The following is a 17500-nucleotide window of genomic DNA, read 5'->3' as shown; positions in this document are numbered from 1 at the left end:
CATGGCTCCTCAGGCAGATAATCCTCTCACCCGCACCATACTGCGAAAAGATATTTATCAGTAAGTACATCCCACACACTATCAGTAAGTACAATACACAAACCCCATGTTACCTACAAGGTTCTCTACTTAGTACCTTCCTCCTGGTTCATTGATTGATTTATCAATCGATTGATTGATTGACTGACTGATTGATTGATTAAAACAAACACAAATCTACAATAGCTTGTCAGAAATTCAGCCAGAGTGATGCTGAATTGAAGAGAAAATAAAAAACAAGGAACACCGCACACAGTCACTAAGCACTTGAAGATTGCTTGTGCTGTCTCTACAACTACAAACCACATTGGATAATCTAATTGACATCATGCTGGATTACAAAAATAAGTACAATCCATTAAATGACCTTTACAAAGTTGTTGGCAAAATCTCGACGTTGTTGGCAAAATCTCTACGTTGTTGGCAAAATCTCGCTCTGCATGGACTTCATGTCACAATTTTAGCTTATGGTTCTAAATGTTCAATCTGTACTTAATGCATTACCCTGCATTACTACTCTCCAGTTGAACAACCCAAACTACAGACTTCACACAGCCTATGAACCTTTCAGTAAAATTTTTCCATGTACACTCTGCTAGGCCATCAGTATGGGGACTGGTGAGTATCCTCACACCCACTTGAGATCTCTTGTGCAAACTCCAGAGTATGATACCTTACTTCCACCCATCATCTTTTTGGAGGTGAATCCTATTTTGAGCTGAGCCTGAATAGGTTGCGTGAGTTGCCCAGTCACCAGGCACTTGGTTGCAGACACCACCACCAAGCCTATCTCCAGCTATGGGACCCAGCTACTCTAATGTGGACTTAGTGCACTTAGTCATTTTTGTATGAGGCTTGGTGTGGGTTTGTAGAATCACTCTTAGTCCTGTCTTCTCCTCTTAGAACTGAGCTGATGTGTGCTTGTGCCAAAGCTTGTGCTTTGAAGGTGGCTCTAAAAGAGTTCTCACCTGAGGACAGTCTCACTTTTTCTTAGCTGGGTGTTGTAAACTGGGCTCCAACTGGGGTTCCACACACCAGAAAAGGCTCAACAAGAAAGCTTTGTGAGGAAAGAAATGTCAGTGTTCGACCAGACTGGCAGCTTACTCTCCTTTTCAGTGCAGAAGGTAGCACAGGGTCTGTTCTTCCCAGCTTGAGTGGAAGCCTGGAGTGGTCTGATTCTTCTGGGCTGGTTTGGATGAGTGAGGCTTCGTTGGCCATGCTTCTTACCTCCAGGGGGTAGGCTGTTCTGGAAGTTCCTTTTGTGTATACCATGGGGCATTTAAAGGATCCTGATGGCTTACAGATCTGGTGCATGGAGGCTACAGCAGTACCAAATTAGCCTTTTGGGACCACTAGAACATCCAAAAGCTGTATTTTCTCCTTGTTAGAAAGATTGGAGAGGTTAAGCTCTCCACAGATGACATGCTGTTGTCCGACAAACCAGTTTGGTGTGGTAGTCTGCATTGGAGGTCTCAGGGAGAGCCTAAAGCATCTATGTCGAGGTAGAGTGAGAAGAGGTATTTGAAAGATGTGGTGACTGTGCGTTAGCCCTTTAGTATGGGCGAGTAGCATCCCCTCCCTTACACATACAATATGTCATGACTGTCAGCCAGCAAGTGTATTAAAGTAAAGGTGTCTGAGGGCTACACAGAGAGATATATCCCATTTTGAGATACTGAAAATAAAGCAAGAAAGCAAACCCTTTCATCATGATCGATCAGTATTGCACCTGTGGTACAATACTGCTAACATTGCTCTCCTCACCCCTTCTTCAGAAGAGCACTGAATCTGGGTGTTCTGCGTGACCCAGGGTCAGAGGTTGAGGATCGTCAGTATCAAATCGACCTCCAGAGCATCAATGTGGGCACTGCACAATGGGGGCAGCTGCAGCCTCAGGGAGAAGGAATGAAGAGTGGCACACCACCTGAGGGTGAAAGAAGTTCTCAAAATCCAGCACTGGAGTGGAATATGGCCAGCAGGTAAGTCCCACACCATCTACACCACATCATTACAGTTGATTCTCAGGTAGGCAGGACTTTTACACACAGTATGCCTGCCTGCATAATTTGGTGTTTTGCTTGTTACGACACACGCAGGAAGGGTCCCTTATTTAGCTGAGGTCCCTTATTTAGCTCAGGTCAGTGTATTAGAGTAGAGGAAACAAAATTTTGTCCAGTCTCAGTCAGCAATCAGATCATAAAACTGATTGCTTCCAATGCCGAATTTCCAAGAAAATTGTAAAAGTGAAACCAGGGTGTTATTGTGGAATATACTGTATGTTTAAGATGAGTGATGCCTTTATCAATCAATGAAGCAAAATTTAGTGTTCTATTTGGGGGCCAAGCACCAAAGGCGGAAGCACCCTATTGTTATTCTATGTTACCTTCTTCTTCTTCTTCTTCTGGCTAGGGTGTCTATGGCAGCCCATAGAACTGTCTGGTAAAAATTTGTGAAATTTGGCACACTGATTGGGGAGGATCTAAGGAATATTCTGACCAAATTCGTGCCAAGTGCTGCCAACGTTGTATCGCCACCATCGGGACAAATGTTGGCCTAATTTGGAAAGTACATTTATGGTCATAACCTTTGAACCATGTGTCCAGAAATCGCTGGATTCCCTGGGTCAAGCCGGGTTCAACGCACCCTATTAAGACAATTTCTGTCTAATTAGATTTTCCGCCATCTTGGATTATGTCAACATTATTATTATTATTTTTTTTTAAATCCATTTGCTTATAGTTATGGCTATGCTTTCCTGTGATGCCTTAAGAAACAATTGTAGCACGTCTGTGAATATGCAGCCCACCAAGTGTGGGTGCTTGGCCCCAAAAATGCTGCTTGCAGCTTTAATTATTATTATTATTTATGAGAAAATCAGGGTTGACCCAAATGGCAGTCTTAATATTCAGTGAGAGTGCAGAGTGTAATTTTGTGGAATTTCACCAAGCCGCCAGATTTGTTGCTATTGTTGTGTTCTTCAATTAGCGGTGGTATTTGAGTATGTGATTGATAAATGGTCTATGTCTGCAGTCCTGAAATCTTTGCAGTGTTTGGTACACGTTGATCCATGACCCGTCTGTCTGGTTGGGGTTTATCCATTTTAATAGCTGTTGTAATTAGCAAGAAAGTAGTGGTAAAATTTTGAAGCTTGTATATCTCCATGGGTCTTCTGTATTGTGGTATATTCTGGATGGTTTGTTTTTCAAGTAAAAGTTAGTTGAATCCAAGGACTTAAACCAAGTAGGAGGGGGTTGAAGAGGGAGCATTGAGACTAAGCAATTGATTTTTGGTCATTTTAATTCTACTTATAGCTATTCAGTGAGAGATATATCGGGGTTTCTTATTGGAAACTATAAAATATGCAGGGAAAGGGGATTTCAACACCAGCTGGAACCACTGGACAGATGTACATACATTTCAGAACAGAACAGCTGACAATTGTCGTACAATTCAGGTAGTACATTTTATGTTACCTAGTGCAGTTCAGAAAATTCAGAATACAGTACAAACCTGTTTGCAGTCATTCATATGTCTCAAAATGTTTACAGTGCAAGCTTAATGCTCATTTCTGATTTACAGTCAGTACACATCCCTTTCTAAAATGTAGTTTTAAAAACAGATATCCTTAAACTGCTGAAACTTGTGTGGTTAGACAACGTACTGGTCAGTGTTATTTTGGTTAATTGCTCAAGTTGAACACTATATGAATCAGATTCATATATTCAGATGTGTTCAAGAAATACTGTAGCTCGGGTGCAGATAACATACTTCAGATCCACAAAATCAGATCCAAATAAATGTCTAAACATGGTTTTGGAGGCTGCTTCACTGATTTGAGCTTGATTTGTGTTTAATAACAATCCCACCCATAGAGAAAAAATGCAGAAAGCTGAATTGTACCCTGTGCAGGGTTAGATATAAAATAGTATCATAAAAGCTTCTAATAAGAGATCTGTTTTTCTGCGCTTAACAACAAGATCGAGATTGATATTGCTGGACATAAATAGATATATAATGGAACATGGATTATTCTGTTTTGATTTTTAAAAGTTTTGTTTTAATTTTTTTATTTAAATTGTAACAGTTGCAGCGATATATTTTCAGTATATTTACTCCCAAGAAATAACTCTATAGAGCTTTGTACAGAATGCAGTTCTGACAAAAATGAAACTCCTTCAATAAACTACCACCTAAATGTGAGATCAATCACTCTACCTGTTGTAGTGAAGGAAACTATAGGGAAAGCCAGGAAAAGTGCTGATTATTTTCTTATTTTGAATATTAAAATTCCTCAGCAAATCATCAAATACTCACCTCATAATAGGGCATCTTGGATGTACAGTAAGCGATATGCCGAACAAAACATCTGGTAACAGAAATAATGGAAGGAGGAATGCAAAAAAATAGTACTATTGGATGCAGAGTAATGTTTATTTCACTGTTATTTGCAGGGGACTTAGGCTAGGCAGATGATAAAAGTTAAATTAAACATTTCTATTGTGATATGTTCCAAAGTTACAGGTGTGTAGGTTGTTGGTAAACAGTATAGGCTGGATTTATTGAACACCGATATAAACAAAATCCCATCGGTACACTAGTTGTCCATTAATTTCTTATTTGTTTAGTAGAATCAATATTTTGTAGTGTGCTTCTGTATTTACACTGGCTTCAGGGCAAGTCAATGTTGGGTAATAATGGATTTCATGCATCTGTGTGTCTGCTTTTAGCATTCAGAAGCACCAGGAGAGGAGAGCAATCCTCACTCCTATCCTGACAGACTTCTCTGTACGCATCACTGCTGCTCCTGCCATCATCTACAGTAAACCTGTGACCTCTGACAACAGACCAATGGAGGTACAAACAAGACAATTTTTAGAAACAAGCATTATTAAGTGATGTCATGGAATTAGACCTTATTTATACACATCCATAGACACATATTTCCACCTATATCTCAGTACCTTCATGTTTTGTTTTCTTACTTGCCGGTACAAACGCTAAATGTTGAAAAATGTCAGACTTGAACTATACAGTGCTGTGAAAAAGTATTTGCCTGATCTCTTCTGTTTTCGTTTTTATAACTTGCACTGAATAGTTTTAGATCTTCAAATGAAATAAAACAAAGGTAACCTGAGTAAACACACTATACAGTTTATTTATATATATATATATATATATATATATATATATATATATATATATATATATATATATATATATATAAATAAATCCCCAACAACTGTCACCCATGTGAAAAACTAATTGCCCCCTTAAACTTAAAATTTGGTTGTGCAACCTTTAGCAGCAATAACGGCAACCAAACACTTCCGATAACTGGAGATCAGTCTTTCACATTGCTGTGGTGGAATTTTGGCACACTCTTCTTTGCAAAACTGTTTTAATTCAACCCCACGGGAAGGTTTTCAAGCATGAACTGCCCATTTAAGGTCCTGTCACAGCATCTCAATTGGTTCAAGTCAGGACTTGGCCATTCTAAAACTTTTAATTTTGTTTTTTAAGCCATTCAGGGGTGGACTTGTACTTAGTCTTTGGATTTTTGTCTTGCCGCGTAATCCAGTTGTGCTTGAGTTTCAACTTGTGTACTGAAGACCGGACATTCCCCTTTAGGATTTTTTGGTAGAGAGCAGAATTCATGCATCCCTCAATTATTACAAGTTGCCCAGGCCCTGAAGCAGCAAAGCATCCCCACACCATCACACTTCCACCACCATGCTTGACCATAGGTATGATTTTCTTTTTGTGGAATTCAGTGTTTGGTTTATGCCAGATGTAACGGGACCCCTGTCTTCCAAACAGGTCCACTTTTGACTCATCAATCCACAGAACATTCTCTCAAAAGGTTTGAGTATAATCAAGGTGTGTTTTGGCAAAATTCAGACGAGCCTGAATTTTCTTCTGGGTTAGCAGTGGTTTTCATCTCACCAATCTTCCATGGATACCATTTTTGCCCAGTGTCTTTCTGATAGTGGAGTCATTAACAGTGACCTTTATTGATGCAAGAGAGACCTGTAGTTCTATTGATGTTGTCCTTGGCTCTTTTGTGACTTGCTGGATGAGTAGTTGCTGTGCACTTGGAGGAATTTTGGAGATACTGGCTCTCTCTGGTTCTTTGGAGTCCCAGAGCCTTTGAAATAGCTTTGTAACTCTTCCCATACTGATGTATTTCAGTCACCTTCTTCCTCAGCATTTTTGGATTTTCTTTCAACTTTGGCATGGTGTGTTACTGGGTAAGACCATTTACCCAACTTCATGCTGTTGAAAAAGTTGTATTTAAGTGTTGATTTGATTGAACAGGGATTGCAGTAATCAGGCCAGGTTGCATCTAGTCCAGCTGAACCCCATTATGAATGGTTTAATAAATTAGGGGAATTAGTAACTACAGGGCCAAATACATTTTCACACAGGCCCAGTTGGTATTGGATAACTTTTTGCTTCAATAAATAACATTATCATTTAAAAAAATTATTTTGTGTTTACTCAGGTTGCCCTTTGTTTTATTTTAGATTTTGTTTTAATTTATGAAACAATTTAGTATGACATATACATAAAAACAGAAATCATCAGGATAGTGCAAATACTTTTTCACAGCACTGTACAAGGCAGCAGAGAGGGGAGGAATTCCATAGTGGTTAGCTGGCTGGAAAAAACAAATGTGGGTGTGGAACTCTGCATGTCCCAAGTGCTGCCATGGTACAGAATGTGTTTTCACTCTCTTAGTATATCTTTTCATCCATTTCTTTCTTTCCCTCTCTCTCTAGGACATTGTGGTGTGTGGACACAGTTTGGAGTTAAATGTCACATCAGCCCTGGAAATGTTTCTAAGTTTATCTCAGGTGCAGCTTATCCAACAGCTGATCCTTTCCAACATGGTTATTTTGGGAACTTCAGAAAAAAACAGAGAGGTAAACAATAGTACAGAATTATAGAGTACCTTCAAACAAACAAAAACAGTTAATTTTGCCCTAAATACCCACCTGTGGCACTTAGAGGTGTAATTTGCATGCAGTATTATAAACAGGATCCTCTACTGCAGGATTCACAAACCTTTTGGGCAGATGACCCCAATGGATATTATGAATTTACTGTGACCACAAGCATTGACCACCCTGCATTTTTTTTATTTATTCCAAATTCATCATATAGGACTACTTCAACATGTTAATATTTTATGTCAGTAACATACATACAGTCCTCTTCGTAACTACTGGAACAGCAAGGCCAGTTCTTTTGTTTTTGCTATACACTGAAGACTGGGTTTGAGATCAAAAGATGAATGAGGCAATAGATTATAATTTCAGCCTTCATTTCCTGATATTTATATCTAGATGGGTTAAACAACTTAATAAATGGCACGTTTGGCACAGACCACCCAATTTTTTAGGTGACCAAAAGTATTGGAACGGACAGACTTGAAGTAAATACCATTTAATATTTGGTTGCATATTCCTTGCTTGCAATAACTACGTCAAGCCAGTGACCCACTGATATCACCAAACTGTTGCATTCTTCTTTTGTGATACCTTTCCTGGTCTGTACCACAGCTTCTTTCAGTTGTTGTTTGTTTTGGGGGCTTTTTTCCTTCACTCTCCCCTCCAGGAAGTGAAATGCATACTCAATTGGGTTAAGGTCTGGTGATTGACTTAGCCCAGTGGTTTTCAAAGTGGTGGCTGGCAGGGGGCACCCGGGTGGCCTCAACAATTTGGTGTGAAAAATAAATTTTTACCCTCAGACACACACACACACACACACACACACACACACACACACACACACACACACGCACACATAATCAATTCCTAATGTAATGTAAAGATATAAGAGGTAATTATTAATAAAAAAGGGGGACATATTCAGAAGTCTGTATTTTTAATGTGTTTTAAAGACATCTTGCAAAAGGGGGTAAAATGTAAATGCCATTTGGGGGGCCTTGCCCTGGAAAAGTTTGGGAACCCCTGACTTAGCCAGTCTAATACCTTGCACTATTTTCCCCCTGATGAAGTCATTTGTTGTGTTGGCAATGTGTTTTGGGTCATTGTCTTGTTGCATGATAATTAGACTGGATGCAGTAAGACAATAAATTGATGAACAGAATGTAGACTGTAGACTTCTGAATTTATTCTGCTGCTTCCACCATGAGTTACATCATCAATAAAGATTAGTGAGCATATTCCACAAGCAGCCGTTCATGTCCATGCCATGGCACAACCTCCACCATGCTTGACAGATGAGCTCATGTTTTGATTCATGAGCAGAGCCTTTATTTCTCCACACTTTCCTTCACTTTGCTGGAGGTTAATCTTGGTTCCAGAAGTTTTGTGACTCTTATCTGTATTTATTTGTGAATTCCAATTTGGCCTTCCGATTCTGCTGATGAGTGGTTTGCATCTTGTGGCATGGTGTTTGTTTTTCTGCTCTCAAAGTCTTCTTTGAATGATGGGTTCTGATGCCATCACCCCTTCCTTGTTGAGGTTGTTGGTGATGTCACTAATGTTGTGGGGTTTTTCTTCATTGTTCTAACACTGATTTTGTCACCAACTGTTGTTGTTTTAACTTGGCTGACTTGTTTGATGCGTGTTTGTTAGTACACCAGTGGTTTCTTTCTTTTTCAGGACATTCCAAATATTTTGTTATTGCATTTCTGGAAGATTTAAAAGTTGAATTTACTAGATCACACTTTGAATTAGTGTCACGAACCTTGAGATGGTACGGAAGCAGGCGCGGGAGGCGAGTGAACCGAGTAGAGTCGGGAAGTTCCGGAAGCGTAGTCGTAGAGTCAGCAAGGGTCAAGCGATCGGGCGAACAATCCAAATGGGGATATCCGGATAACGTAGTCGAGACGAGAAGCGAGGGTCGAAGATCATAAGAAACAATGAACTAGAAGAGCTTGGTAACGCAGCAAACTAAGTTACTGAGCGTATACTTCGCGCAGATCCCGGGTGGATGTCCTTCCTAAGTACTAGTGTGTGTGTGTGTGATTGATGCCAGGTGTGTCTGATCAGAACTCCGGGGATGGTGAGCGCATGCGTGCCTGAGAAGTGAGCATTGCATCTTGGGAATTTGAGTTCTGATCGGACCGCGCTGTGACAGAACCCCCCCCCCCCCCAAAGGGCTCACTCCGGGAGCCGAGTTCTTTCTTGGCCTCCCCCGGGATCGTGGACCTGGGAGATGAGGATGAGTGACGTGAAAGTCCTTGGTGAGCTGTGGATCCAGTATATCCTGTTTGGGCACCCAGCACTGTTCCTCCGGTCCGTAACCCTCCCACTCGACCAAATACTCCAGCTTGCCCCTCCTGCGTCTAGATTTGAGGATGTTTTTGACGCGGTAAGCCGGTTGTCCATCAATCTCCAGAGGATTCGGAGGAGTCTCAGCTGGTACTTCGGTGGCTAGAGGACCGTTAACAACAGGTTTGAGACGTGATGCGTGGAATGAAGGGGAGATGCGGCTGTGCCGTGGCAGTTCCAGACGGTAGGTGACCTCATTGACCCGCTTGAGGATCTTGAATGGTCCAGTATACCTTGGCGCTAGTTTTTTACAACCGTGGGCTTGTCTCAAGTCTCTTGTGGACAACCATACCCGGTCGCCTGGTTGGTAGTTAGGGTGTTCTTTGCGGCGGCGATCTGCCTTGTGTTTATACGTCTCTGTCTTCTCCGTCAGGCGTCGATGGGTGTCAGCCCAGACACGCTCACTACGTTTGAACCAGTGGTCAACGGCTGGAGCTGCGGTGGGGGTTGCGTTCCACGGGAACAGAGGGGGTTGGTAACCGAGCACGCACTGGAAGGGGGTGAGATTGGTGGCTGAATGACGTAGTGAGTTCTGGGCGTACTCAGCCCATGGCAAGTCCTCTGGGTTGTTGGCACAAAAGGTGCGGAGGAATCGTCCCAGTTCCTGATTGACTCGTTCGGCTTGCCCATTGGCTTGTGGGTGATACCCGGAGGTGAGATTCACTGTTACCCCCAGCTTGGTCATGAAACTGGACCACACTCTGGAGGTGAACTGCGGGCCCCTGTCACTGACAATCTCCTCCGGAATGCCGTAATACCTGAACACATGCTGGAATAGCACTTCAGCTGTCCTGAATGCAGTGGGGAGAGCGGGTAAGGGAATGAAGCATACGGACTTGGAGAACCGATCCACTGCGACTAGAATAGTGGTATCTCCTTGGGATCTAGGCAGGTCTGTTACGAAATCTACAGATATGTGTGACCATGGGCGTTCGGGGATAGGTAAAGGCTTGAGCCTCCCGGCGGGGAGGGTCCGAGGTACTTTACTCTGTGCGCACGATGAACAGGACTTCACCACCTTGTGTATGTCTCCTATCATGTTGGGCCACCAGTATTTCTCTTCCAGGAGATGGTGTGTGCGTTGTGTCCCGGGATGCCCCGTACCGAGTACCGTGTGTGCCCAGATGATGAGTTCTTGGCGGTACTCTTCAGATACAAAGAGTCTGTCGGGAGGACACTTTACAGGAACTTGGGACTGGGGAATCTGCTCTAGTTCCACGTCCAGCTCCCACTCTAGCGCACTGATAACACATGAGGGATGAATGATGTATTCCTCCTGCTCGTCGATCCGTTCTGTCTGATCAAGACGAGACAGGGCATCCGCCTTTGTGTTCTTGGACCCGGGTCTGTAGGATAACGTGAATTGAAATCTAGTGAAAAATAGGGCCCATCGGGCCTGGCGGGGTGTGAGTCGCTTTGCCGTGCGAAGGTACTCCAGGTTCTTATGGTCCGTGAAGATGACAAATGGATGAGTAGCCCCCTCTAACCAGTGTCTCCACTCTTCCAGCGCTAACTTAACTGCCAAGAGTTCCCGATTCCCCACATCGTAGTTTCTCTCGGCTGGGGAAAGCTTTCGCAAGAAGAAGGCCACCGGGTGAAGCTTTGGTTTTTCTCCAAATCGTTGGGACAGAATGGCTCCTACCCCGGTTTCTGATGCGTCCACCTCCACTATAAACGGTCTGGATGGGTCTGGATGTTTGATGAGGGGTGCAGTGGTGAAGGCCTTCTTGAGCTTGTCGAAGGCAGATTGGGCAGTTGGATTCCATGCCAGACACTTGGGTCTCCCCTTTAGCAGGGATGTGAGGGGGTTGGCGACGACACTGAAATTCCTGATAAATCTCCTGTAGAAGTTTGCAAATCCCAGAAACCTCTGTAGTTCCTTGATGGTCGTGGGTGTGGGCCAGCTTACGACCGCCTGGACCTTTCTTGGTCCATGGAGATTCCCTCGGAGCTGATGACGTAGCCCAGAAACGTGATGGTGGTTTTATGGAATTCACACTTCTCGGCTTTCACATATAGCTGGTGACGGAGCAGTCGCTGTAGCACTTGGCGAACGTGGTGAACATGGTCTTCCCGGGAGTCAGAGTATATCAGTATGTCGTCGATGTAGGCGATCACATGGCGTCCCAGCATGTCATGTAACACATCGTTAATTAAACATTGGAAGACCGAGGGGGCGTTCGAGAGCCCATACGGCATGACCTGGTACTCGTAGTGGCCTGAGGTTGTGCTGAATCCAGTCTTCCATTCATCTCCCTCGCGGATCCGGACCAGGTTGTATGCACTGCGCAAGTCCAGTTTCGTGAAAATGGTGGCCGTGCGTAATTGTTCCAGAGCGGCTGGTACTAGAGGGAGTGGGTAGCGGTACTTGACGCAACATTGGTTTAGTCCTCGGTAGTCGATGCACGGTCGTAAACCTCCTCCCTTCTTCTCCACGAAGAAAAATCCCGCGGATGCGGGAGAAGTGGATGGTCGTATATATCCTTGGTGCAACGCCTCCTGAATGTACTCTTCCATGGCCTTTTGCTCAGTGATCGTTAGCGGGTAGACCCTCCCTCGTGGTGGTGTAGTGCCTGGGAGCAAATCAATAGCGCAGTCGTAATCATGGTGGGGAGGTAGTCCGCTCGCTTTCTTCCTACTGAATACCTCCATGAGGTCGTGGTAGACACTGGGGATCGGAACGTGAGCTGCCTTATCTGGGCTTTCAATGGAGGTGGATGCTACGGAGATGACCGGGACTTGAAGGCAGTGAGACATGCAGTGCGCTGACCAGCGTGTGATCTCCCTTTGGTCCCACGAAATTTGGGGATTGTGATGTTCGAGCCAAGGGAGACCGAGTACCACGGGGTGTCGAGCCGTCACTATGACATGGAACGTGATCGTCTCCTGATGAAGGGCGCTGGTTCGGAGGTTAACAGGTTCGGTGCAGTGGGTGATTATGCCATCTCCTATGGGGGCCCCATCAATGGCTTGGACACGGCGGGGGGTGCAGAGAGGACGAACGGGGATATTATATTGGTGTACGGTCTCTTGGCTAATGAAATTCCCCGCCGCTCCCGAGTCGATCAGTGCTTCTAAAACACAAGAAACCCTTGAATAACCCACGATAACTGGCAATACGAAGGCAGACTGAATACAGTGCTGGGTAATGGGTTCGGGACTCACCCCTGACTGAAGTGGTCTGGCAGTTTTGGCTTGCCCTCGGGTGGAGCCCTGTTTGAGAGGGCATTGCGGCACGAAGTGGCCCCTCTCACCACAGTAGAAACAACGGTGTTCACGGCGCCGTCGTTCTCGTTCCTGCGTGCTCACCCGAGTCTGTCCCAGCTGCATGGGTTCACTAGAGTGCTCAGGTGTTGGTGCTTCCGCCTCACCACCTCCGGGGCAGCGGCTACGTAGTAGACGATCCAGGCGGATAGCTACGCTGATGAGTGAGTCGAGGGTCAAAAGGTCATTGCGGCACGCCAGCTCCGTTAGGATGTCCGCATTTAATCCCCGGCGGAACATGGCTTTGAGAGCGGGTTGATTCCATCCGCTCCGGGCGGTGACAGTGCGAAATTCGAGGGCGTAATCCGCCACACTCCGTGATCCCTGCGCCATGGACAATAACTCCTCCCCAGTCTCCCTGCCATCTGGAGAGTGATCGAATACCGTGCGGAAGCGTGACGTCAGGTGCTCATACGTGCTGATGCTGTTCCCTTCCTGTTCCCATTCCGCGGTGGCCCAGAGGAGAGCTTTCCCGGTTAAAAGTTCCATGAAATGGATGATCTTCTGATTCTCCGTCATGTCTGGGTACGTGGAAAAAAACAGGGAGCACTGGAGTAAAAAACCCCGGCAGCGTGCAGGATCTCCATCATACTTCTCCGGCGCTGGAGTGGGAGGGAAGCGTGGGGTCGGCACCGTAGCAGGCTGCGCAGCTTGATTTAGCCGAGCTACCTGCTCAGTTAGGTAGGCGAGACGTTGATCATGTTCGCTAAGCATCCGGCCATGTCCCTCGATGGCGTTCGGCCAGCGATTTCCCGCTGCCTCCATTAATAGGCGAAGTATTCTGTCACGAACCTTGAGATGGTACGGAAGCAGGCACGGGAGGCGAGTGAACCGAGTAGAGTCGGGAAGTTCCGGAAGCGTAGTCGTAGAGTCAGCAAGGGTCAAGCGATCGGGCGAACAATCCAAATGGGGATATCCAGATAACGTAGTCGAGACGAGAAGCGAGGGTCGAAGATCATAAGAAACAATGAACTAGAAGAGCTTGGTAACGCAGCAAACTAAGTTACTGAGCGTATACTTCGCGCAGATCCCGGGTGGATGTCCTTCCTAAGTACTAGTGTGTGTGTGTGTGTGATTGGTGCCAGGTGTGTCTGATCAGAACTCCGGGGATGGTGAGCGCATGCGTGCCTGAGAAGTGAGCATTGCATCTTGGGAATTTGAGTTCTGATCGGACCGCGCTGTGACAATTAGTGACTGTTATTGTCTCAAATAGAAAAGTATTTACTAATTATTTACCTTGTACTTAAAAATATTTACTCATCTAAAAAGTCCAGAAGACTGGTACACAAAACAGAGAATTCAATAGGTTTGAAAGCAACAAGAGGGGTTTTTAAAATTCAAATACCAACTATAATAGGAAAACTGATTCATGTTAGTGCTCAGTAACAGACTAGAATAGAGCATAAGTATATGATTTAAGACATAATGTTAGTTTGTTTATGGAGGTAGATTGACGGGGAAATCTGTCCAGGATAGTGAAAAAGACAAGAATAATGCAAACATTATTTATATAAAAAGTGGCTTATCTGAATGTGAATTCCACTAACACAAAATCCATCTTTGTTAGTTCCAATATTCATCTGTGAAATAAATGAATGAAACAAAATAGGAGATTGTGAGTTTCTCTTGCCACCCCATGTGTAAATCAACCCCTAGTTTTTGAACCCTTGCCCTAAAGCACGAAGCAACACATTTAATTGTGCTCCATTTCTGTGTCTCATTTCACAATTAAAATCTCCAAGAGGATACTGTATGAACAATTTACTGCTTATTGCAATTGTAAAGACAGGCTGTACTCAGGTAGTAGTAGACCAGACAGACTGGTGTTAGTGACTAGCCTGAACTCAGGAAGAAGTAGACCAGATTGGAATTAGTGACCTTATTTTTCTCAAAATAATTAATGCTTAATAAATGACTAATACCAGTACACATACACAGAGTCTATAGGCTGGTGTTCAATTTTATTTCTTTTTTTCTTTGTATATGCAAGGATATATCTGTAAGGTTTTCAATTCAAATCCCTCACTTTCAGTACTCATACTGCAGTCCTGTAGTGGCTAATACAAGCACTAGCTAATCTTTCATAATATGAATACTATGTGTTACTGGAAATTTATAGGGTGTTATTTTCATTATTTTATACAATGTATAGTTGATTAAGTAAGTAAATTTGTGCCATGTGCTAAAATCTCAAGCTCTTGTGTGAGAAACACTGTGTCCCAACTGCATTCAGTATTGTTGGCTTTGTTAGTTTCCTGGTGATACAACTGCTTATGTTTGGCAAGTGTTTTGTGTGTACAGGGTACATATCACTCCAAGCTCTTTTTAAAATGGCCCTTGCAGCTGGCTTTTACTATGGCACCTTATGAATTTGTTTTGATGTGCAAATCTGTGCTTGTGCCAGGCTTCTCTCTAGAGATTGACCGATAATCGGTTTTACCGATATTTCTCCCAGTATTTAAGCATTTTTCATAATCGGGTATCGGTTTTGTAATATCAGTTCCACCAATAAATGACGCCATCTTGTGGGCATTTTGAGAATTGCTAGCAGGATCACCATTGCAGAACTTTATCTGAGGAGAGATGAGTCAACAAGTATACTTGCTTTGCTTTAATTAATAAACTTTATTTAATTTAACAGGTATTAATGCACAAATTAGATGTGTTACATAAATATGTAGTTTAAGCAGCTTGGCACCAAGAAATAGAGACAAACTCACGGAGTCACGTAATCTGTTTACCTCAACAAAGCTTTTATTTTAAAAAAGACGCTTTTGTAACAGAGCACTTTATTTTATTTTTTTCTCGCTCTTTGTTTATTGGTGTATAAATAAGACTTTTTTTTGTTTTGTATGCAAGGAGGCCTTGAAATTGACAAAATTGTTATAAATAAAACAGTTTGTTCAGTTCAGTGGTGTTATCATTATGTCAAAACCAAAAGTAAAACAATAAATAAATCTCTGTTTGCAAGTCGGTTATCGGGTACATTAATATGCAAATTGTCGGTATCAGTAATAATAAATCATTATCAGTCGATCTCTACTTCTCTCTACTTATCTCTAATTATCTTCTGAATTCCTTAAAATTCTTTCTTGCTGAATCTTTAGCCAGACACATTAGCCACAAACATCACTAAGCGCTTTACTATGTAAAAACATCCGTAAAAGTAAATGGTTTTACTGCATAGTTTAACATGCTGCTCTACTTATACTGAGAGGGAACACTTTTATTCTCACTGATGATTCTTGAAAATGAAAATCACTATGGCTTTGATATTTCACTGAGTCTTGAGTCTGTCCTTTCCTTGTTTTGCTTAATGATTTCTCTGAATGTTCAGGGGTGCTTTTGTGCTGTATGAACTCAACAGCTTATTGTGCTGTGTAAAACTTAATGGACAGCTCATCGGGTAATGTTGCTGCCTCACATCTCCAAGGTCCCAGGTTCCATCCTGAGCTTAGGTTACCGGATATGTTCTTCCTTTGTCTGAGTGCCTTTCCTCTGGGTTCTGTGGGGTTTAAGCCCCACAACTTTGGAAATCCCTGAGCGTTCATAGTCTTTCAAGTTTAAATGGTTCAAGTGGTTTTATTGTTATTTCAACCATATACACTTTGTATAGTACATAGTAAAATGAAAAAACGTTCCTCTAGGACCATGGTGCTACATAAAAACAACACACTTACCACATGAGACGACACAGAACTAAATAAGATCAACAAATATTCTATATAAAGTGCACATGCAGATGTGTGCTAACAACGCAGGACAGTATAGTAACTCCTACAACAGGACAATAGGCACAGTAAGTGACAGTGTAGTGCCGAACAGTACACAGTTTTAGTGTGGAATTGTCTGATATGCAGGTAGTGCAAAACATAGGTGCCAAGGAGTAACAATATAATTAAAAATGTAAATTTAAATGTAAACATAACATGCTATGACGTAGTATACAGCAGCTTAGCTTATAACAAACATGGACATAGCAGTTATTGTGGTAGCTGCCAGGTAAAGTGTATATATAAAGTGTATATAGTGACAATAAATTAGATACTATATTTTTTTATATTACAGTAGCAGCAGGGTCTTGCAATCCGATGAGGTGCAATTTCCGAACATTCTGTAGAATGTGCTGAGGGTGGGAGATGGGCTTTCTCCAGCCCTCGCAGAAAATAGAGATGCTGCTGGGCTTTCTTGGCTATGGAGCTGGTGTTGAGGGACCAGGTGAGGTTCTCCGTCAGGTGAACACCAAGGAATTTGATGCTCTTGACAATCTCCACGGAGGAGCCATCGCTGTTCAGTGGAGAGTGGTCGCTCCGTGCTCTGCTGAAGTCAACAACCATCTCTTTTCTTTTGTCCACATTCAGAGACAGGTTGTTGGCTCTGCACCAGTCCGTTAACTGCTGCACCTCCTCTCTGTATGCTGACTTGGCGTTCTTGCTGATGAGACCCACCACGGTCGTGTAATCGGCGAACTTGATGATGTGGTTGGAGCCGTGCATTGCTGCACAGTCCTGAGTCAGCAGAGTGAACAGCAGTGGACTGAGCACACAGCCCTGGGGGGCTCCAGTGCTCAGCGTGGTGGTGCTGGAGATGTTGTTTTCGATCCGGACTGATTGAGGTCTCCCAGTCGAAGTCCAGGATCCAGTTGCAGATGGAAGTGTTCAGGCCCAGTAGGTTCAGCTTTCCGATCAGGTGCTGAGGAATGATTGTGTTGAATGCTGAACTGAAGTCTATGAACAGCATTCGTACGTAGGTGTCCTTCTTCCCTGGGTGGGTGATGGCCAGATGTAAGGTGGTGGCGATGGCATCATCTGATGAGCGGTTGATGCGATAAGCGAACTGCAGTGGGTCCAGTGATTGGGGGAACAGGTTCTTGATGTGCCTCATGACAAGCCTCT

General features: G+C 43.5%; 1 protein-coding gene across 9 annotated transcripts in view; it reads left to right on the top strand.

The window, feature by feature from the left end:
- LOC108256205 (intermembrane lipid transfer protein VPS13B) overlaps positions 1-17500 on the top strand; it is a 267316-nt gene that overhangs the window by 142116 nt on the left and 107700 nt on the right. For all 9 annotated transcript variants that reach the window (XM_017452817.3, XM_017452822.3, XM_017452821.3 and 6 more), the window contains 4 exons: positions 1-60; positions 1815-2018; positions 4767-4893; positions 6819-6962. The exon at positions 1-60 is cut by the window's left edge and continues 58 nt beyond it. In XM_017452817.3, the coding sequence (XP_017308306.2) occupies positions 1-60; positions 1815-2018; positions 4767-4893; positions 6819-6962 (535 nt within the window). The remainder of the gene's footprint in view (positions 61-1814; positions 2019-4766; positions 4894-6818; positions 6963-17500) is intronic.

This window comes from Ictalurus punctatus, chromosome 23 (assembly GCF_001660625.3).
Source record: "Ictalurus punctatus breed USDA103 chromosome 23, Coco_2.0, whole genome shotgun sequence".
Taxonomy (NCBI): domain Eukaryota; kingdom Metazoa; phylum Chordata; class Actinopteri; order Siluriformes; family Ictaluridae; genus Ictalurus; species Ictalurus punctatus.
The sequence above is the reverse complement of the archived record's forward strand: the minus strand, read 5'-3'. Positions and strand labels throughout refer to the sequence as shown.